This window comes from Schistosoma mansoni, chromosome W (genome assembly GCF_000237925.1).
Source record: "Schistosoma mansoni strain Puerto Rico chromosome W, complete genome".
Taxonomy (NCBI): Eukaryota; Metazoa; Platyhelminthes; class Trematoda; order Strigeidida; family Schistosomatidae; genus Schistosoma; species Schistosoma mansoni.
Window position 1 is genome coordinate 31750113 of NC_031502.1, and position 24624 is coordinate 31774736.

Consider the following 24624-nt stretch of genomic DNA (forward strand, 5'->3'; position numbering starts at 1 on the left):
GGTAGGATTCCCTTTTACATCATTTTGCCGTTTTTTCCTTACGACCCGTACCCAATCGTCAACGTTCTTTGGAGTAGTAACCACAGTCGCGTCAGGCGTACTGTGGGATTCCGGAAGGTTCAGGACGACTTGGGAGGTTGGGTCATCTTTCGCGCTGGAAACCGATCGAGCCTTGCGATTTTGGGTTCCGGAATGCGTCCCTTTTTTATTTTGGGTTTCGAATTTTACGCGCACTAGATTATCAAGCAGTTAGAAGGAATTTCAGTCCCATTATATTCCATGTGCCATTTATACTTAGTGTATATTTTCATCGAAAATTTTTAAATAGCTGTAAGGAAATCTTATTTCGACACTGTTATCGAACACAATGTGCCTACTTAACATGTGTTTTTGTAATCAAATAATTTATGTTGTGATACGAAGTCGTGGGAAAAATAGAAATACGTCTGTAGAATCGAGTATTTGTTTTCGGGTTAGTAAAGTAGACAAGTGTAGAATATGTCTCTAATCAAGGGCAAATTAAGTAGTCAAACGACGCTTGTTCTCGACACTATGCCCAATAAACAAAGGTAACAAGGCTACACACGAGGAAGGAAATTTTGCATTTCAGCTGTTTTATTCCATTGAAACCTTCCTTTATTTCCGTCTGTGTGGGCTTGTGTTGTATCAGGGTTGATTATCTTAATTGTCATTAAATATAAGGCTTTAAGAGGACTGTGCACACAAAAAGCATTGTTCTTCGATGCATTCTCAAATTCGCTAGTTATTCCAGACAGATATAACGTTCATTTACGTATTAATTCATTTCAAAAAAGACATACAATTTTTATGCGAACTAATTGTCTAGAGAGGCCTGCAACCCAAGGGAGAACGATGGTAATAATGAGTAACTCAATACTCACTGCCATTTATTGTTAAAATGAGATGTATATTGATTTGAAGCCAATAGGAATCTCGTCAAAAAAACGTACAGCTCTTTTCTCTTTTAGATTCGTTGTAAATAGGCTGAAGATGCGCATTTCTAACGAAACGAAAGTCGTTTTAAATCTTGACGTTCTGGCATTATCTGTATTCGTTTCTGTATCTATGTCATTCTTCATAAGTGATCAGTTTATTTACTACAGGTAAGACGTAGTACAATCAGTGTATTCATTATCTTTGATAGCTTTCTGATATCCCGTATCGGTACATAAGTTTCTGTGTAAATTCACCTTTGGAATTTCAATTATCAGTTATTATCGTTTGTGTTCTTATCAATAACATTTCATTTTTCGCTCAACAGGCTAAAAACAAGAAGCGCAATCAAATGTTTACATACTTATTTCATAATTATTGGATGATTTCCGAAGTTTTCAGGCCTTGTTTATCTTGGAGAAACGAAAATTTGTTGTCTGATTTATATTCTACTTCAGTTTACGTTATTGTTTACCCACCAAGTGATATGTCATATGGGCCGTCGAATACCACGTGACAAAATGACCTGTATGATCTTGTCCTCGTCATAAATCAATTAACGCGTCGACCAGCACTATCAGCCTAGAGTCAACTCATAATCCTTTTTGATCTTCTGTGTAGTAGCATCTCTCCTACCCCAGCCTGGTTTAGTCCAGAACACAAATATCAGCCTGCGCTTTATGAGTCGTATATTTCGGATATCTGTTTTATATACAGGCAGACCAGATCGCATTACACTATAAAATGAAAAGCAATAATTATACAAGATCAAGCTAATAGTGGCTGCGAGTGTGAGACTGTAACCAACAGATTGAGAATAAGTTGAGGACAGTAAATGGTATAATAGCCAACAGGTCAAAAATAAGCTTATAAGAGAAATATAAATATAATCTGGTTATTTAATAGTTATGCAATCAGAATAAATATTATAGTAACAATCCATAAGTAGTCCCTAAACTTTACCCATAATTTAATCTTCGGATACAACATGAACTTTTAAAATCGATAAATGATGTGAGTCAGCTCATATTGGCTTGATGCTATAATCTTAATTTTGATTGGATTTATAGCAGTATCTGAGGTCTTTTACTATACTGATCAATAATTTGAGTTGTAATTGTAACTGTTTGCAAGTATGGTTCTAAGTGTCATTTTTTTAAAAAGTTTTGTTCACTGGTTCCTAATTCTTCTGAGATGAGTTTACAAAATACATTCTGCCACCACCGATGCAGGCTGAAATATGGACTTGGAAAATGGGGTTACAGTTCCTCAATTTTGTTTTTAGTTTCTATTATATACACTACATATTTTCGAAATCACAAGAATCATGTAAATGTTACTTTCGTATTTGTATGCATGCAATTCATTTCACTTTATTGGCACCTATAGACTGAGTTTGAAATGATTTATAAATCGCACTGATTATTTATTAAGTGTAAAGACATTTCATATAATCTACACCGCACCAAATAGTAATAAGTTTTCTTATGAACGGTCGGATTTCAGTGTAAAATGCATCCAGTAATTACCGTGGTGATTTTTAGATATTATTATGCCCTTATTTGTTTGAAAATTGGCATTAGGTTTTAGGTCTTCTGTATTTTATTTAGATTTCCTAGGTCTTTTGACGACAAAATGCATTTTTAAATAATCGGTGACATAAAATTAAAGAAATAACTTAGGCTTTTGCCCCATATAAAAAATAAAATTCACGTGTTAAATCTCACGTTTGATTGATTTTCTAAGGTGCATCAAGTTCTGATGGTCTTTCTTTCTGTGCCACTGGTATCAGACACACAGAATGATCAACAACGTAAAAAAGTAATTTTGTGTCGTTAGTGGTGAGGCCTTGGTATTAGAGACTGACTTTTGACGTTCATCCTTTCTGGATCACCTCAATATAGTCATTTTGTCACGTTATGTAGAATAAATGGCTTGTTGTTAGCAGTGGGACCCAGGCCGCCTGTTTTACCCTATCTGGGACTCGTCAGTTGAGTGTGCTTTCACACCGGTGTTTGTATTTACGCGATGACTCGAATCCATTGCCTTTTATTTTGAACTTCCAGCTTATTATTCACTGAGCTGCTGACTCCAGATGACTATTAAATTGTTTAGCGGGTATGACATTTATATCAATAGTAGTAAGTGTTTCAATTATACGCTTTTTGATATTAAGGAAAACGCTCTCTATTTAAAATATTATGACCGTGACATGCATTTACAAGCTTACATTACAGACTTAATAGTCATGAAAAGTTTGGATTAACGTCATTTTGTCAGTAAAGTTAATAGTCGTACAGAAAATTGTTATTAGTCAAATTTTATAATTAGAAACATTCATCTGTTATTACTATGCACAGTCTGTTTAGTCTGAAACTTTCTTGCACTGGGATATCTTACTAGAAACACAATTCATAAACATAAAATGAAGTTTCGTTTAATAATGAATGAAAGGGATTCGGCGAAAATTTTCCTTTAGAATTATTTTGCTCTAGTCTAGTTCATACTATCCTTATAAACTGACTGGATTATACATCTTATGCTTGTTAATATGATCTTAATACTATTGAACGTTTATGGATATTTTATTTATTTATTTAAACATATAAATATTGGTACAAGGGGGCACCAGATATATATGCGCCACACGAAACAATGAAAATGGGGGGAGAAAAAGGGGTAAGGTGCATATAAGAAAAAAAGGGAAGGAAACAATAACAACTATAGATTAGTGTATGTTAGTGTAATGATAAGAGTAATAATGGGGGAAACAGAAATGTAAAAGCAGAAGAACTCTTTCAGTTAAATAAGTTATAACTACTCGTAATGAAGAAAGTAAAAAAGGTTATAGCAGGATCGCCATTGGCTTCTATTCTGACCCATATCTGATAACGTCTCTAGCCACTGTGTTGCACCATCTCTCGGACCCCAGCCAGGGAGTCGTGAAGGACAAACAGAAGCCAGCCCTTTGCAGCTTTCGTTCATACCACGACACCATGTCATACACTGACCACCTCCCCGCTTTTTCCAACCAGTCCCAGAGTCGGCAAATAATGCACGACGTGGAATTCCATGGGACGACATTCGTAGAACATGTCCACGCCACCGAAGTTGGTGTTGCAAGACGGTGACACTGATTGAATTATCGTCTCTGTACCCGAACACATGTTGCCGAACCTCTGCATTACTGACATGGTGTTGCCACTGGATGTCAGCAATCCTTCGGAGACAACGATGGTCAAACACAGAGAGTTGTCTAACATCCTCAACTCGGAGAGGCCAGGTTTCACAAGCATAGAGCAAAACTGCTCTCACCGACGTGTTGTAGATCCGACCTTTTCAGCCAGACTAACATCACGAAGGCGCCAAAGATGGCCCAGATTGGCATAAGCCGCTCTGGCTTTTACTATACGTGAACTGATCTTACCACTCACGCCACCATCAGCACTTCTGCATCTACCCAGATACATGAACTTCTCGACTACTTCAATCTGCCTACCACCCAGGGTGAGTACAGGATTAGAATCCTGCCAGTCTTGTAGAAGTACTTTGCACTTCTATTATGCAAAGCGCATACCGTACCTGCGGACACTGATTGAGTGCGGATTGCATGGCTTGAGCATTATCGCACAGTAAGACAATATCATCCGCATATTTAAGGTCGAGAAGTCTTTCTCCAGGCAACAGATCCACACCGCCATTACTTACACCCATCAGCGCTGTTTCCAGAATATCATCGATAGCAAAGGTGAAGAGAGATGATGAGATTAGGCAACCCTGCCTAACTCCACTGCCTGAATGGAACAATGGAGAAAGGTGGTTGTATGCCCTCACTCTGCTTGAGGTATTTGTATACAGGGCCCTTTAAGATGTTAATGAACTTCTCAGGCACACCCTTCTTCAATAGACAATCCCAGAGAACAGTCCTGCCAACGAATCGAAGGAGGCCCTGATGTTAAAAAACACTACGATTGTTGGCCTTTGATAAGTATGACGGTGTTCTAACATTTGGCGGAGGGTGAAAACATGATCAAAACATTCTCGACCAGAACGAAATCCAGCCTGCTTCTCGCGAGTCAATCTTTCTTGGGTTTTGAACAACCTACGAAGTGTGACAAAAGCCAATAGTTTGGACGCGATCGGAAGTAGAATTGTCCGCTGGTAGTTGTTAAAGAAACGACGTGAACCTTTCTTAAAGATAGGAACAACCATTGACTCATTCCATGACGTTGGAACATTCTCTAGCTCCCAAAACTTTGTGAACAACTCAACCAACTCCTTACCCAGAAAGTCACCACCATCTTTAAAAAGAGTTGGAGGTAAGTCATTTTGTCCAGGTGATTTGTAACACTTCAAGAGTTGGAGTTCCTTGCCGACTTCAGCCTCATTTGATGAGGCAGTCGTCACCGGCCATGGAGGACAGGACAATCTAATCGATGTTGCAGGAGCAGCAGGCCAGTTGAACTGCTCTTCAAAGAATTCTGCCCACCGTCCAAGATGTAGATAGATGTTAGTGATCGACATCCCGTCATCCTCACTGATTGTTTCACTCATACCAGACTTCTTGCTGCCAGTGGCTCAAATGAGTTGGAAGAGCTTCCAGCAGTTACCAGATACAACTGCTGCTTCCAGCTCATTAGCATGCTCCGACCACCAGGCTTCTCGGTCCTTACGCAAGCTTTGCCCAATTTCATTGTGTAACAGCCTTCGTTTGTGGTCAAACTCACGGTCACCCCGAGTAGATCGACGGGCTTCGATGAGTTGTAAAAAGCCTGAAGAAACCCAGCGCTTATAAGCGAGACATTTCACGATGCCGCAAGCGACTTTACTCGCCATTTTCGTGCAGTTGTAACCAATGCTCATCTATACTTTTCGGTGGGATGTTAGCTAGCCTAGAAGCTAGCTGGGTTCGATACTTACTTGCAACAGAAGTTAAAACCAATTTACTGACATCAATCCGTTGATGATGATCAGTTCGTTGGCCACTGAAAAGTAAGGTAAGATTGGCGCAGACCAGGGCATGATCGGAGTCAAGATAGGTACTCCAAAAGGAGCGGCAGTCTTGTACACAACCACGCCAGTGGTAGCCGATCGCGATGTGATCAATCTGGGTCCAGGCTATGGATATATGTAAATCAATTTATATTTAGGCGTTATTATTATTTTATGGATGTTTTAATTAATTTTCGTATGATTTAGTATATGTCTTTAGAGAAACATAAGCGAACAGTATTGTTTACAATTAGATGTTCATTAGGCCTTGATATACAATAGTATTTATATGGATATATCAAAACATTAAATCAATCAATGCAGTGTATGAGTAAGTGATAACAGTGGAATATGTTACATAAATAAACAATTTGTATAAAGTACTGATTTATAGTCTGATGACAGGTAACTAGTTACGATAAGATTTATTTCACTTCAGTTAATGTTTGTCATCAATTTTTAATTAACATTATAAATACAGAACTTAATGTACATGAAATCAAAAATTAGCATTAAAATACTTCAGTTTTGTTTGTCACATATCATTTGGATGATCTATTTAAATGTATTACCTCACTAGATCCATAGTCTTCCTTCAACGCGACTAACTTTAACTGCTGTTTCTATTTTTTTTTTTAATCTGATAACTTTTAACTAGTATTTTAAACTGGATGAAATGTGGCTAACAGTGGAATGCAGGACACTTGTTACGTTCTATTTAGGATTCGTCAGCTGAATGTACTTGAATCTAAGAGTTGATGCTTTCTCTGGGGCTTGAACCTAGTTCCGTTCACTTCAAAAGCCAGCTCGTTATCCAAACCATTAGAAATTGAATTAATATTTTAAACATTGAGCTGTGCTTTATGTAAATTTTAAGCCGTTTGTTTTATCCGATTGTTTATTTTTTTACAGTTGTCTATCTGACCAAGGAATCGACTATTGGTTGGCGAATAAAAGTGACTTGTGAGTCTGAACATTAGTAATAATAAATGCATAGTGGGGTATTTTTAGAGCATTTGCCAGGGGTTCACGTGATTGATCTTGACATCCTCTCATTTTATCGCAAATTGACTGATATTAGAAAATGAAGAATAATGGAATTTAATTTACATCTGGATATTAATGCAATTTTCACGATAACTGAAACTCTGAGGGACATCCTTTTTGAAAATGGGTTAACGAAAGCGCTTTTAAGTCATCCTAAATAAAGATTAGGCAGTTGTTTTGTGGTCTCTGTTTTTTAAAGACACTTCAGCCTATGCAACCTTGTAATGAAGATTCCCACCCTGACTGTATCACTTGCATCCAACAAGTGTTAAGTCACCCTGTACAATTGTCTTTTTTATCAAAACATGGTGTATAGATAACAAATCTTTTTCAATATCTTGATAATAGACTCATCTACTAGATATATCCCTGTTCAAAAATCGGCGCAACGTCATACTATTTTTATCTACTAGTAATACAGTTGACATATAATCTTCATCATGATAAATCATTGTTCTTTTTAACCGTATAGTACTGCTCAGAGACTCAATAGTTTCTTACTTCTCAAGGTAATTGTCGAAATCTCTTTTTGGCCAACAGAAGTAAAACATGTGGAAAACTTGTGTCGTAATGATTGTATCAAGATAATACTCACAGGATATACAGATCCCAACAAACATTGATCACATTTCAGTCAAAATATCAACAACGGAATGATCCGAACCGTTACACCCAAGGACATTTGTGTAAACGTGCACTATCGAAGTATGGCATTACATTCATTTTTATTCTAAGCATTAGAATATATAGGCTCTTTTCATAATACATTTTGTTTGTTTCATGTCTTGAATTTCAACATAATCAATTCTTCACTTGTCCCAAAAGTCATGAAAATCTACTTTATACACTTAGCTACTTATTTCGTCATGTACTTTTTAAAACTCATAAGTCAACAGACTTAAATATCATCAATATAGAGACTGGCGCAGATGTGAATTGGCCAAGTTATCATGCCAGATTAATGCATTGAGATAAAACTAACAAAATAGATCAAAATAATATAGTAGCGCTAGTAAAAAGAAAGTATAAACCTTTGGGATGTGGTTTTAAAAGACAATGGAAAGGTATATATAAAAAAGATACTTAAATTTAAGATCAAGAGGAAGATAAGAGTGAATGCATCTACACCATTGTGAGTGATTTTGGACCTTGTCATCCAAAGTCTTCATCTATTGATCGCGATTAACATGCGGATCTCAACGAGGTAGTCTACCAACTTGGATCATACAAATACTGAATAATTATACAGACTGATGTCACGTTTTGGTTTCACTTTCCTTAGCTTGACTCATCGAGGTAGATGACAGTTAGACATATGTAACATGTGTTTCATCTTCAGTTGATGGGGATCCACTGCCTCATCAACCTTAAGGAAGTAAGCTGTGCCTAACCTCAACATTTCTTACTCGGTCGTTTAAAAACATGCGAGCAGTGCTTTAAAAATACCTATGATCAAGAACCTTCCATCTGTGCATGTTTTCTGCCTTCGTAGACCATGCTTCACAGCCGTAAAGTAGAATCGAGTGGACTGCTGAGCAGTATACACTCTCTTTGGTTGTGAGACGATTATCTCGCGTACTCCACAAATGACTTAAGTTGGCAAATGCCAGCTAAGCCTTATGAGTTCGTTCCCAGATTCCTTCAGACCTCCACCCGCCAGGACTAATTATTCTTCAACCTTACGTGATCGACGCTCTCAACTACCGCACTTCCTACTACTGCAGGTCAGTCCTAAAGCAATATTTGTATTGCCCAAAGCAGTATAAGAAGATAAAGCAAAAGCTCTTGTAGATATTAATGCCGAGGTTGGAATTGACAGCTTCAAATAAACTGAGCGTTGGGTAGAAAGCTAATAATAAATATATCTTTCGTTATATCCCAATGAGTAGGCGAATTGTGTTTCTGACGTTGCGTGACTTAATGTACTATTTAAACATGTGGTAATTTCATTTCAGTTATTTGTTTACTCTGAACAAGCAGCTTACATTAAGTCACGAAACTTCAGGAATACAATTTGAATACTGATTGGGATATAACGAAAAATATATATTTATTATTAAAAGCTTTTTTGAAATTTTCCAAGAATTTTCCAGACAAAAACTTTTGTTTTTTATATTTGACACAAAATCAACGGTACGATTTTGGTTTATTTGGCTTTTTTTTAGTACGGATGGACTGCAAGATGCACAAAAGAAAGCTGCTTCTATACAGTCTGTTAAAAATTTGCTGGGTATTGGGACTGGGATTTTCTCAACACTAATCATTGGTTACCTATCGGATAATTATGGTCGGAAATTGACGTTGGGAATTATAGTATTAGGAGAAGCTTTACGAATTTTAGCTGTTTGTAGGTTATACAATAAATCTCTTGGATTGTTTTCCTTTATTTTGTTATATATTGGGTCATGCATGAATTTACCAGAAGTTGTTGCCTATTTCAGTGATGCTACAGCATTCAGACAATCACAACATACTACGATTGGTTTTCAGTGAACCTATGTTTAAATTGGTCAAAGCAGACCTATTGGTAAAACTACCTTCTCAGTAGTTTATTATGAACTAGGTGGACTAAACCACTTCAAAGTCGATTAGTTATCCTTTTCATGTATTTATGTCCACACGTGATTTGTAAGTTATTGTCTGGAAATATACCAAAATAGCTATAGAAATAAATGTGTTAAACCGACCCATTCAGAGCAGATTGATCCTAGCTCAGCCTTTGCGCTTTCGTATAAAAATTGTCTGGGTCGAGTACTTAGGTTTGTTTATGACCTAACCGTATGGGATTTCAAACCCCTCGTGTGTGTTCAAAAACAATGTGAACTTACATCGAAACTGCTTTGGCAATGTTGATTTATTATTCAGTGGTGTGATTCACATTGGTTTCCTCATTATCTTTGTTTTTCCTTTATCTTTTGATTTGTCTAGTTAACCTTTATTTGTCGTACATAAATGCTTTAACGTGTAGATGTGTGATTAGATGGTTCTAAATTTATCACTCATATATATCACATATATCTGATAAACTTCACCTTTTAATTGTATCCTGGTGTGTAAGTAAATTAAATAATTGACTTACCACTTTACTTCCATCATTGAAAATTGATTACTTAGGTGTGCAATACTTTAATATTCAAGGCATCAGGGTTGCCTACAATGTTAATTGTTTGGACTAATTTTCACACTCTTCTTCAAATGAATTCTTCAAATGTATTATTGAGGAAAATCTGAAACCCTTTTAGAATGAATATCATGCAACAGTTTGATTAAAATACTTTCTTGTTTTCCAGCCCTTAGCAAGAATCTTTAAGATCTTTATAATAAAGGTGAATAATCTTAACACCAACTATCGTAAAAAATCAAACAAAGTTGACTTATTATCGTCACCTAGTTCAAATTAATCCAAACTACGGATCGGAGAACTTTCCAAATCCACCATATGTATTTAATTATGTATACAGTTATTGGGGCCCGTACACGTTTACAAATACCTTAGAGATATAGTCGTTTAGTTGCTTTCTGGACGAAAATCTCTTAATTAGTAATGAAATGAAAGGACTAATAGTGTATTGCGATTAGGCGGAAAGAAAACAAATTTGCAATCGTACACATGAAATTACAACATAATAAGTTACACAAGCTAACAGTAGAAGTCTGAACATTTCTAACATAGCCATTCGGGCCTATCAAAGAGGATGCGCCACTCAGAATGCATCTCTGTTGGCACGAGTGATAAAGAATCACCATTTTTGTCCAACTTACAGACTACCATATTTTAACCTTATGTTCATCGTCCATTAGATAATTACCAAGCGGTTTCTTTATAATCATTCAGTACTTACTGTAAATTGTTCACTTACCTACCGTTAATGATTATTCTTATTACTATTAATGGCTTTATTCAATATTATATGCTTGGTAGAATATAGAATTCTCAGCAAAAAGTATTTTAACAGGTTTCTTTTACAAAAAAACTGGTTACTGCATACATATATACATAAATTAAGTAAATAAACTACCTGGAATTAAATGAAATGCTTTTCATTAAGATTAAAATCTGTACGACATTTTAATTAGAAACATGTTTAAGAACAAAAGTTATTGAATAGGCGAACTCTAACAACCTGTTCATCATATGATATATTTGCTAGATAAGGCATTGTAGAGCTTTTATGTCTTTGTTTGGGTGCGTGGATTGTAATGTATTAGCTCCTCGTCTTACTAGATGATATACAAGGAGAAAGATATGAATGAAGTGGATGGTCAGTATCTGATAACACTTGTTAGAGGTTTGCAAGATTTTAAATATCTATCCACAATCGTATTAATAATGACTTAAAACGATTCACTACACGCTTCGCTAACTGCTTTCAACACTCTCCTCAATACGGCAAAATCTTATCTCAAAAACCTGAGGAAGTATAATGGAGAGCAGTAAGGAAAAATATTATTATGCAGGTACCAAGAAATCGTAAAAGTAAATACAGCCTCTTTATATAGTAAGTCAGACGGAAAACTTTCTTCGATAACACTAAAACGTAAGAAAAACAAGAGAGACCACAGGAAAAACTCATACCAAGAAAAATGACCGTTGACACAGTTTTTACTACAGAATTTCCAATATTAAAAGCTTTATAGGATTCCAACGAGGTGTTTAGGTGTTGTTCGTGCCCCAGGCTAATGTTAACAGTTTGACATTTAGAAGGATTAAGTGTACGACCACTAACAACAGATCATCGTTTAACAAGTGAAAATAACTGTTATGACTTGTTTGACGGTCAATTAGAGAGGAGTGATTTATCAATCGGACGAATGATACACGTAATCCGTACGAGCAGTCTACAACACTTGTCGGTCCTGCTTCTGCCTAGCCCAACCAGTTAAGTTCAAAACAGCCTCTGTGATATAAATCATTCTCAAACTGGGTTTATATACCAAACAGACCACATCGTACCATAAAATAGGAAACATCATTTGTAGAAGACTTGACCAAATATGGCTCTGATTAGGGGGCACAGTAATTAATAGACTGGGGATAACTCAGGAATGGTAAATCATATAACAATAGTTTATATTTCAAAATAAAGCTTATAATGAGGGGGATACGAATACGAATAGTTTAGTTATATAGCGATTATACGATGCATAATATTGGTCCATAAACGGTTCTCAGAAGTTACCATTCATAATTCTCTTCGGGGTACAACAATAACATTCATTTCAAGTGTATGTGTTGAGGTAGAAATTGAGATCGTCCTCGTGTTTGACAAAATGTGTTTCCTGTTGGAGATGGTAGGTCATGTAGAAAAACAGAGAAAGGAAGAGGATAAAGAAATGCCCCTCGTGGCACACTTTAATGAATTATTAGAGATGTTGAACACTCTTCTCCATATACAGTGCACTGTTCTCTTCCAGAGAGATAGGAACGCAGCCAGTTGGTTATCCAGCTCTCAGTGTTGACGCTGATAAACTTGTTAAGTAGTAGTTGTCATGGCATAGAGTCAAAGGCAGAAGTATAGTCTGGAAATGCGCACCGAACATATTTCTTACCCTTTTCCAAGCTGAACACTATATTGTAGTGCGGAACAACAACAGCATCTGTGGTGCTTTTTTGCAATCAGCATTCTCACACATCCTCATATGAAGAAATCTGACAATATAAGTTACCCGTAATTATATTTTACCTGCTCTGCTTATTATTTATTTTTCTATGCCTGTTGAAGGTATTGTCGTATTTTTCAATTTTTCTCCCTGGAGTTTGATTGTATCTGAATTATTAGAAGGATCTATTGGCGGTGGATTGTTATCAGTTTCAGCACAATTATTTGCTTGTATAGCTGATCTAACTCAAAAATCATGTGGTGAAATAGTATTAATATCCGACGAAAATATGAATTCGGTAACCCAGACAAAAAAAATAGTAAAAAAACGTTGGCTTTTATTTACTTTACTCGATGGTGTAATCACTTGTGGAATGGCATTTGCAAATGCACTAACAGGTAACAAGTTAACGTATATTAAATCAATATTAATTGCTACAAAGTATTTTGTTTCTAGCGGTAGTTTCATAGTGTATATATTATATAATTTTGACAAGAGATAATTCACGGTAGTTTTACTTATTATGGACTAGTGTATAATGTGTTCCTCTTCTAATCATTGATCACATGAAAAGTATGGGCGTTTGTACCGTTTTCTACGTTGTCTATGACTAATTTACTCCGTCATGTTAAACATGGTATGTGCACTTGATTTCGTTGCTTTTTAGATTTTATCACAGTAGTTTGTGATTAAAACTTGACAAATAAAATTGCGTAATTCAGCAAAACAGTCTTTTTACTTTAAAGCTATTTAAGTTGTAACTTTATTGTAAGACAGAATAACACAAGCTCATCGGTAGCTCTATAGCAAATAAATGTTTTCTGTAATCGTAAATAATTAAATTAATCAGCTTCTACTGAACACTGTAGACAAGGTAAAATTATTAACAAAGCAATTTTTGCTATTCCCCTTATTACTGGGTGTTTATCTTATGTCCATTGGTGTTTCCGCTATCTTTTACAGGTTTCATGATTCAACATTATCGTTTCTACATAACAATGCTAACCTGTATAGCCTTTCTTATTCCTTCAGTGATTACTTTATTTCTCATACCTGAAACCAGTGTAAAGACAATACAAGTTGAACAGATAGATATTGAAAATTCATCCGATGAATTATGCATTACAACTCCAATAATTCATGATGAAACTAGTAAGCATCAAGAACCCTCTAGTAATTATTCAGTTCACGTGCAATCTGAAAATAGCTGTATGAATAAGCTAAAAGTAAGAGAGTTATTTTAAATTATGCATTATACTTTCAGTGCATGACAACTTCCTGTTAATATTTTCAAAGGTTAATTAAATAGAATTTGTTTAACAGTATACTTGGCTTGGCATTAGCCTACTAGTTCACATCATAGCATCAGATCCTATCTTCATCATCTTTCCATCTAATTTCAAGGAAACAATTTATAAACTAGATAATAATGTGATGTTTACTGGAATAACAAACAGTAAGGTAGTCTTTATCAAGTACTCAGCTTTAAATCTTATTTTTTATGAAGTCTAATGATACAATAAAAATAAATGAGTCGGCGTTCTCACCCTTGCTAATTGGAAGTCAGATATATCGATCACTAAAGTCACTACTTCACTAACTAGAAGAACAATATCACATGTCCTCAAGAAACTGGATGCTTCACAAATCACCATTTTGTTTAATTCAAATAATTAAAGTTTGAACGTCTAATTTCTTTTTGGGGAGTACTTTAAAGCATTATACTTTTCATCATATTGTTTAAATTTGATTAACTCTACGTTTCCCATGTTATCAAACATTTGTTTCGCTGTTGTTGAGTTCTATGAGCTAGATGACTTAATTACGGAGCTTTCATAGTCGTTCTAGGCAATATTCTCAATTGTCAAACATATGTTTGAAACGAGTCGTACGATTTATCTTAACACGGCTTTTGCGGTGCTGTATGAAAGCGTTAAAAGGTGTTTACTAAGTTTTATTGGGACCTTGATCATACGAAAATTCAACCCCCTTTATTTATTAAAAAACAGTTTGCTCTCACCTTGAAACTGATCAAGACAGTCAATAGAAAAACAAGAGTTGAACTAATTTAACGCTAATAAACTAGTGTCTTGATGATGTGATGAATGATAATGTAAGCTCCGCACTTAAACGGTCTAGGTCATGGAACTTAACAAAATCAAAACCATTCGCGTAAGTTACCAATTCCATCATTCTGAGCTTTATGCTACTCGCTTAAGCGTGGTGACTGATTTCTTTCTAAGACCATTGAAGCAGTTTTTCATTTTGTAACTGGTGTTACATAATATTCGGGTTATGGCTCTGGATATTCACAAGTCATTGAAATATGAAATTCAACTCAAACTTTCTCTTATTAATACGGTTAAATAGGTTAGCAACACGTGGTTTAACTACATCGGAAACAATAATGTTTTCGTCTCTGACCCGAATTAAGCCCTTCAACTCTTGTACCTGCCGAACTAAGCTTTGTAACTAGATCCAGCTATTACAATGCTTTCGTTCATAGTGTTTTTATGTACAGAACTTCTTACTTATCAGCTAATAGAAAGTAATCACGTATCGTTACCTTGTAAACAAACAATGTTCACTGAACAATTATTTTAAAGTTAGTCTGGGTGTTTAAATAACCTTTATAAAGTGTGATAAATATACCGGAACACAAAGGGTATTTTACCATCGTATGATGTTATTTAAACTTTGGAATTAAACATCATGTGGTTTACATGCACTAAGTTTGATAAATCGTTCAGTTACAAACAGTAATAAATCCAGTTAATTGACCTCATTATTTTGAAACTGACATGTTTATACCCAAGCACATACGGATCTAAGAAACGGTCAAGACCTATTGATTCTTCTGAATGATCATGAATGATAATGCTGTTATGTACGTGTCTTTATTAATGATCTAGTTTTAACAACTGTGAATTTAGAAAGTCATTTAAACTGTGAATATAGCTGGATCGGTAATTAGTCGGAACAATAATGATTCGGAACTGTGATACTGCCCAGGTCCCCATATCAGTCAGTCAGTCAGCTACAACGTAGAATCAGGCATACATGTGCATCGGTCCAAGTTGCCATAACTCATTAGCACAACTAGATGAATACCGAATTCATAGAAGTAGTTAATGTAGTGGTGGTAATATATATATATATATATATATATATATATATATATATCTGCATGACTTAATATAATCCCTTTACCTATATATAAGTGCTTTTGAATTGTTTTTCAGATTATATCAAAACTACCTCGTACTCATATAGTAATAATTGTCATTATTTTCATGTTTTCCATCTCTGGTATTACGGATATACAATATTTATATCTTTACTTAATGAGTAGTCCTTTTCTGTGGGATGCACAAGCAGTTGGTTTGTTCACGTAAGTTTACGTGTACTGGAGTGTATTTCAGTTTTTAAACCAGTTTTTTGTAACTTTAGGAAACTGATTTTCTAAGCATTGTAATTCATAAATCATATGTCTATAGCATATTGGTAATTTCAGCGATACTACCTTGATCAGTCAAAACGATTTGTCATTTTCACTCTGTTGTCCTATCCTCACATGTGCCTAAAGCTCTTGTTCAATCACCAAGTCCAAATCTTAAAACCCTTACTTTGAAACAAAATTTAATCCGGTGGTACTATACTTTATGGATGAACTAACCAGATCTAAGACAGCGCTTCTTTGGATTTTTGCATGAAATTCATTCACCCGTATGTCTACAAAAAAGTTTAGCATTATAGCTGATATTTTTTCGTGATAAAAACCTTAATATTTACTTCATCTTCATTATTCTATGTAAGATGGTGAGAATGTCTAATTGTGTCTTTACTTGGAATCTAAACATTTGATCTTCTAAATATTCTATTTAGATATGTGGTAAATGTTTCAGAAGAATGAAAATTTTCATTCGAAAATACATTGTTAGATCTAATACAGTCCCTTTTTGCTAGTATAATGCGACGATGGAATTCACTTAAAACATGTGATGTATTTGCACCATATATTTCGAACAGTCTGATCATACTCATACCTGTCAAAGCATTTACACATATGAAACCTCATAAAGGTCAATTACATGAGAGGTTGAATTAATGATGATTTAAAATATAAGAGAGGAAAAATATAATATTCAAACACAAAGAATGTTTGAACGAACAATTGTCTTCATTAACTTCATCATCAAGCTCTATAGCTATATATCCATAATTATTATGTTAGAATGGTCAAAATAAGTAATATATATAAATGTAATTAAGATAAGACATTGGTATGAATTGAGTAGAATGAATGTGCAAATCAATCATGAGACGACAGAGATTCAGGGTATAGGTCTGTTATATTCTTTAAGTATAGGATGACGCATTCGTGGCCCATGGTAGATAGGGTAGTCGAATATACCTCTTTTTGATACAAAGGTTCGATTTTTTGGAGACAACTTGGATGAAGTCCATTATTTATGAGAACTGTGATTTTGCTCAATTAAATAAATGAGGACTTGATACAGAACCCGAGAAGACTTCATCTATTACGGTATTATGTTCGATATCTGTTAAGTGAAAAAGTATGGCTCTGTTGATTCATTTCGTAATTCTTTTACTAGTCATACTGGTATTTTTTCTTGAGCACTTGTGATGTTTAGACCTATATGAAATCATAGGCTTTGTCGTCTCAGTTGTATTCAATTTCGCAGCATTTTATATTTTTACAACGGCTGCTTTTAGTCTTTGTTTCGAAATTGTATTATTTGGTTCCCCTCTATAAGGTAATACGATGCAAACCCTTTTTCGATATTGGTTGATGAAGGAGTCTTGGTTTTAACTGACTTTTACACGGATCGGTAAATTTCACTTATGTTTCTATGGTCAGTTTTAGATTCCCTTCAATCGTACCCATGCTGTAAATCCATATCAATGCAAGCTTTTCTCAATGTACTTTGCTTTGCGCCCACTTTTACTGGAGGATGCCGTTCTTAATCGCTGCCTTCTTGCGGCAGGGTTGTTTTTTACGAAGTTTGGAAAACTAAAAGCGAATGTCTGGCGTTGCGACCGAGTTGGTGCGAACGGGATATCCACCTAGAGAAGTAGGAAAACTCTGATTTCAAACCAATGGTGCTCATAGATATCTTAATCCCAAGGAAACAAATAGGGTTTGAACCTGTTATTGGTTTTCGTCCACCATGAGATCTCATTTCCTAATGTTGTTTCACTGCATTTAGGTCAAAGGCTCTGTGAGTGGTTACCCAAGAAAACTGCCCCTTTCGGTTCGAGCGACCAAGCAAGTATCTCAGTCCACCTCCCCATGGATTTCGTGTGGCACATATATACTCTAATGCCTTTTTGTACCAACGCTTGTGTTTAGATAAATAAATAATTATGAATTACAGAAGAATTTGATGTTTTATGGACATTATGGTTCACTTTTGCTGAATAAACAGAGAATTTTAGCCAAAGGAATTTTTACTGTTTACCAGCGAATATGAATCTTTAATCTTTCTGAGTATTATTATATTGATCGTTACACTTGTATTTTAACTTATACATCAAAGTATGTTCTATCTTTTTTTGTTCAGAGGTTTAAGAGACGTATGCTGCACATTCGTGTCTATATTATGTGTCAGTATGATGGTCAAGTTTCATAAACATCAACCAACTAATCATGTCGAAGTAGCATCAATATCAAATAGAATGAATACAACATTATTTAGTCGTTTAAAATCTGTGGATCAAATTCTTCTCATTATGTTGGTATTTTTTGGATTTATAATTTTTTCTATTCATCAAATCATTATGGGCATAGCTTCTACATTCACTGTTCCAACAGCAAATATTCTGGTTTATTGCGGTATGGTCTTTTTTATCGGATATCTATTTACGTTACCATTACTTTCAATGCTTAATTTGAAAAAAATATAAATCACATAAGTTTAATCCATTTATCGTCCCCAAAGGCCTTGATACGGCCGAGAGTGGGGAGAGTCCGCTCTCCCTCTCGAAATGCTCTCACATGACCGCGCGTATATAGCCTCTGCCAAGGAAGTCCTACTCACTGCCTTCTCGTGGCGGGGGTGTTGTTCACGAAATTGAGAGAACGAAAAGCGAATGTCCGGCCCTTTAACCGTGTTGTTGGACACATAGTCCACCTAGGGGAGTTGGAAAACCCTGATTCCAAACCAATGGTGAACATGGGCTCCAGTATCCTGAAGGAACAAATGGCGTATGAATCAATCGTTGGTCAACGGCTACCATGGGACTGCATCTCCTCAGGATGCTCCACTACCTTGTGGACTAGACCTTCAGGTCAAAGGCTCCGGGTGTGGCCCCCTAAGAAAACTACCTGCTTCAGTCTGGGCACCTGGGCAGTATCACAGCCCTCACACCAATCAAATGAGATTTGTGAGGCGCATATTTATCTTGTGCTTCCTTGTACCAATATTTATGTGTTTAAATAAATAAACATCTTTCGTATATCCTAAGATGTTTTCTCGTTAGTAGTTAGTCGTGGTGTAGGGAACAGAACACGACTGGGGACAATCGAATGTATTTAAGTAAAAATTACAAACTATCTGAGTAAATTCTGAAAACCATACAATGGACAGTTAATTTGCAAATTAACAACCAATAGTCTCGATCTTCACTGTTTCTTCTCTAATTTCATTGTTCGTGCATTTTCCTACCGATTGCGCTTCGTTTCAGTTCTTTCCTCATCGGTCTTCTGCTAAAATACATTCTATGTCTGACCAACACCATATACTACTTATATGGATATAAGTAGACCACACCACAGTAGGATTATTCTATAAATGACCTGATATTCATGGATTAATTAATCACTATTCACTTTTATTGCTTTGAACTGTATGATGATATGTGAGTTTTTATTGCTGTAAAAACATGACTAAAGCATTCTATCTAAGACGACTACTGACTTACAACTGTAATTCCAATATTAATGCTAGTTTAGTTAGCATTATTTAGTATTCAGTAGTTGGTTAATGTGTTTGTTGAATTGTACTAGATCTAATAAACTCACTGTCCTTTGTTAAAAAATATAGCACACAAGTACTTATAAGTACACCGTAAATGTGTAAACATATAAAGGCATGCAGTCAGTATTACATATACCAGTGAAAAATGTTTTTAATAATCACCATGTGTTCAATCAACATATTGTGTATTCATAACTAAAATGGTTCACATTTTCTTGTTGTCAGTAATCATGATATTTGTATCCAATTGACAAACGTATATACTAAATAAACGTTGATTAATCTGGTCCTGAATACTCTTAACTAGAAAGTATAAGTGTTTCAATCAATATTATTTACGAAAACTTACAAAAACTGTAATTATAGTCTGGACTCGTGGATCTTCGTTCCTTAATACATTAATTAAATTGCTTTTTTCATGTTTTCGCTTATATGTACTATAGATTTATTGACTACATATATTGGATAATTCAAATGTATTTAGAAAAATATCTAGGTAATCTTATGCTAGCTTACCGCTCATTTTCATGTTATATGTAAATTTGAGAAAAACACATTTTTTGTCATTAATATTAGAAAGGCTTTCAATAATCCCATTGTTGATCTTTCAAACTGAATTTGATCAGTCTTTATTGGTTAATGTGCATTCTGTATGGATTGTCTCGAGACTTATTTCATCACAATTTTTATCAGATAGATGAGTTATCGCTAGCATTGGTATCCAGGACATGTGTTTCGTCGTTAGTTGGTTACACCCGTTGATAAGAATTCAATTATGATTATCAACAGCGCAGTAACCCAAACTCTCGCTACTAATGAAATCAATATAATGTCGATTGATGTAGTTATTAGCTATAAGTGGCTCAGGGGATAACACGTTGAACGTTTGAGGTAAAAGTACTGGGTTCGAGTCTCTGAGTAAACGGTAATACTGAGATGCAAATACATCACCACTATTCTTTACCATCATGCTCTCTTCCCTGTTTTGTTGTTTATGATCTTTTCGAATACTCTTTCTATTTTAAGCTTGTTCCTCTTTTTTTACTTTTATTATACAGCTACAATTCCAAGATTTGTCAAAGGTTTTCAAATATCCATACTTCGAACTGTGATATCGAAATGGACAGAAGTCTCTAAACAAGGTGATGATTATATATCGATTGTATGTTTTATTTGTTTTAATCGATTAGTTTCTCCTGATGAATTATTATGGTTTATTTCGTCAAACTATGTGTACTTTGTTCTTGTTCACCTCAGAGAACAAAACTTCATTAAAATGGTTGTTTTGAAAATGAAAATATAGTTTTACAAAACATAAACTTATGGATCGTAAGTTTGTTTTCAATGTTCATTTAAGTCTACGTGTGTTGTATCTATACTACCACATGAGCATTCAAACCTATATATGATGATACTTTTATGAGGTGATTGAGTAGCCTCAACTCATGAGCTTGACTCACAATACAATGCAGTAATATAAAACAATGTAAGACAAGTTCTAGTCAAATAAATCGCCTCTTTTCTCAACAAAATTTAGTTTTTTAATTAAATCGAGTGTGCTATCTTGCAGGAGAATTTCCCTGGGATTTTAACTTGTAGCACTCGTTCGCTGCTTTGTCTTGTAATGAAAAATCCCATACTTCAATGTATGTATTCTTGATTGTCATACGAGAATATCACAGGCACTTAATGGGACGCTACTAATCTCTTCCCATGCTTCAATTTTATGAGATGATAAGATTAATCGGATTTTGTTATGGTATTAAGAATTTATTTTTACTACAAGTCATGGATATCTGTGATCGTCACATTGAAAAGGCTTCTATCAATAATGCAATTTGAAATGGTTTGACTATTCCCGTTGTTGAGCTTTGATCAACCTTTGTTGACATATGTGCATCCTGTGCACATTACTTTGATATAGCCATTATGATACAAGTTGAAGTAAATTCGGTAGAATATGGCTGCCCGTGGAACATTGAAGAACCAGATAATTGTTAGTAGTGTAATAAGCATTTGTTTAGGAATTGTTTAAACTATAGATATCTAATTTACTGGACACTCAGTATTACCACAAAATTGCCGTGTTTCAGTCTTCATAAGAAACAAACTGAGCTTTTAAAGGTTAAGTTGTTTATTGTTTTCAGTTCACAGGGTAAGTTGAAGTTCAGAAATTAGTTTAATAACTGTAACCTTTTTCAATGGATCATACGATATAGTTGTCAGTTATGTATTTAATGTTTTCAGGATATTTAATCTTCTGTTCGCAAAAAATTTAATTTTTTTTAAAATTTATTCACTTCTGTTTAATTTTCTTAACATTGACTTTAGGTATGGTAATGTCTGTTATTGCAGTAATGGAACGCCTTGGGGTATTAATTAGTCTTGTAGCTCTCCCAGTTATATACGCTTCGACAGTTAGCACTTTCAAAGGATCGGTATTTTTTGTTTGCTCCTCTTTTACAATTTTGGAAGCTTTAATAGTCTTGTAAGTGTCGTACAAGGAAAAGAACAGTTTGTTTTACATTTTAAAATTGTACATTATAATGACTTCTTAAATTTCATCAATGTTTCAAAATTCTCTGTTACACGTGATAATATGGTCTGTTTGTTATTTCACAGCCGTCTAGTATACCGAATCGAATGCTGAAAAGGATGTCATATAACGTTTTTCAGTCAAATAGTTAGTGTAGTACATCTGGTTCTCAATTATTGAATAAATAACCTAGATAAACGTTTTAGAAGACATAACTTGGTAGACAGCCGATTTACAGTTGGTAAACAACCACATACTTTTGATATAATCTACTTTCGTGAACTAATCTATCCTCTTTGTAATTAAATAACATGCAACATAGTCATGAATAATTTATATTATTCTGTAATTAATAAATGGAATATGATGGGAAGTAAAAAGTTTATTTGTTCGATATATAGTAAGCTTTTAAAATTTATACTAGACCTAAAATTATATTAAAGAAACATGATTACCGTATTTCTTTTGTAGATAGAGGAACTACTTGTTTTCATTTGATTTTCCATCATATCTCTAAACTAACATATAAATGATAAAATATACCAGTCAGCAAAATCATCAAATACAACACGGAGAACACCAACACAATCATACTTGATGGAGAAACTCTGGAAGAGGTGGAAAGTTTCACTTATCTGGGTAGCATCATGAATGAACTTGCGGGTTCGGATGTAGCCGTAAAGGCGAGGATTGGCAAAGCAAGGGCAACATTCCTACAATTGAAAAACATATAGAACTCATAACAACTGTCAACCACTATCAAAGCGAGAATCTTCAATACTAACGTGAAGACAGTCCTACTGTACGGAGCTGAAACGTGGAGAACTACCTCAACCATCATCAAGAAGGTACAATAATTTATAAACACTTGTCTACGTAAGATACTCAATGTTCGTTGACCAGATACCATCAGCGACAGCCTACTGTGCGAGACGACAAACCAACTTCCATCTGAAGAGAAAATTAGGAAAAGACGTTGGAAGTGGATAGGACACATACTGAGGAAATCACCAAACTACATCGAGAAGCACGCTCTAACTTGGAATCGTGAAGGGAAACGGAAAAGAGGGAGACTAGAGAACACACTGTGTCGGGAATTGGGAGCAGACATGAAAAAGGATGAATAGCAACTGTAAAGGGTTGCTTGGAACAGAGTTGGATGTAGAATCCTGGTGAGTGGTCTATTCTCCTCCATGATGAGCTACGTTGAAAACCTAATTTAAAAGAAATGTGTTTTCTCTTTATTCATCGTTTTACTGTCCTAATGAGAAATCTCATTTGCCATTGAATAAACAAATTATTTTTCGAAATCTTATCATATTTCTTTAGAAAACTACCACTATATTTATTCATAAATACTTGTAATACTTCTAATTCTTTACAAATTTTCGTCTTTAATAATTACATGTTGGTTTCATTATTGAGGAAATCGAATAATAGATTTAATTGGTTGATTAACTATTCTCTGCTTATACTGTTAACATCAAACGTTCACTAAGAATGACTTAGTATTTATTCCTTACATTTAGGTTGGTTTAAATCACACTAATATATATATCCGAGAGGAGTGGTGATCATAAATCAGTACTGACTGGGAAACGGTATACAAATATACATTTTATTTATTAAAAGTTAAATGCATGAACTACCGAATTAACACTTCATCGCAGTAACTAATACCTATTTTCGTTCTATATATCCAATAAGCGCCTACTCGATCATGGTTATATTTTCATCCTGATTTGTATTTCATATTTTTAGAATTTTACCTATATATGCTCCAAACACATTATCATTGGAATCGTAACCAGTTAATTATTGTTAATATCATCTATTATTTTATTGAAGAGGAAAAAGAAGGGGACAGGAATCCAGATTTTATTCAAAAAATATATAATCAACTCATTTATTTATTTATTTACTTATAATAAATCATTTATATTTTCAAAACATTTGTTATGTTCCTACAATAGATCACCATGTATTTATTTATTTAAACACATAAATATTGGTACAAGGAAGCACAAGATAAATATGCGCCTCACAAATCTCATTTGATTTGTGTGAGGGCTGTGATACTGCCCAGGTGCCCAGACTGAAGCAGGTAGTTTTCTTAGGGGGCCACACTCGGAGCGTTTGACCTAAAGATCTGATCCATAAGGCAGTGGAGCATCGTGAGGAGATGCAGTCCCATGGTAGCCGTTGACCAACGATTGATTCATACGCCATTTGTTCCTTCAGGATACTGGAGCCCATGTTCACCATTGGTTTGGAATCAGGGTTTTCCAACTCCCCTAGGTGGACTATCTGTGTCCAACAACACGGTTAAAGGGCCGGACATTCGCTTTTCGTCCTGTCAACTTTGTAAACACCCCAGTCACGAGAAGGCAGTGAGTAGGACCTTCCTGGTAGAGGCTATATACGCGCGGTCATGTGAGAGCATTTCGAGAGGGAGAGCGGACTCTCCTCACTCTCGGCCGTACCAGGGCATTT

At 35.0% G+C, this 24624-nt stretch overlaps 1 protein-coding gene across 1 annotated transcript; it reads left to right on the forward strand.

The window, feature by feature from the left end:
• Positions 1 to 498: 498 nt before the first annotated feature.
• Positions 499 to 24077, forward strand: Smp_162510 (hypothetical protein; the record flags this gene model as incomplete). Its single annotated transcript, XM_018789388.1, has 9 exons — positions 499 to 569; positions 9159 to 9340; positions 12717 to 12992; positions 13558 to 13820; positions 15837 to 15985; positions 18180 to 18451; positions 20654 to 20737; positions 21927 to 22083; positions 23893 to 24077. 9 exons carry the CDS (start codon positions 499 to 501, stop codon positions 23936 to 23938), a joined length of 1500 nt encoding a protein of 499 aa, XP_018654836.1. The 3' UTR covers positions 23939 to 24077.
• Positions 24078 to 24624: the final 547 nt, after the last annotated feature.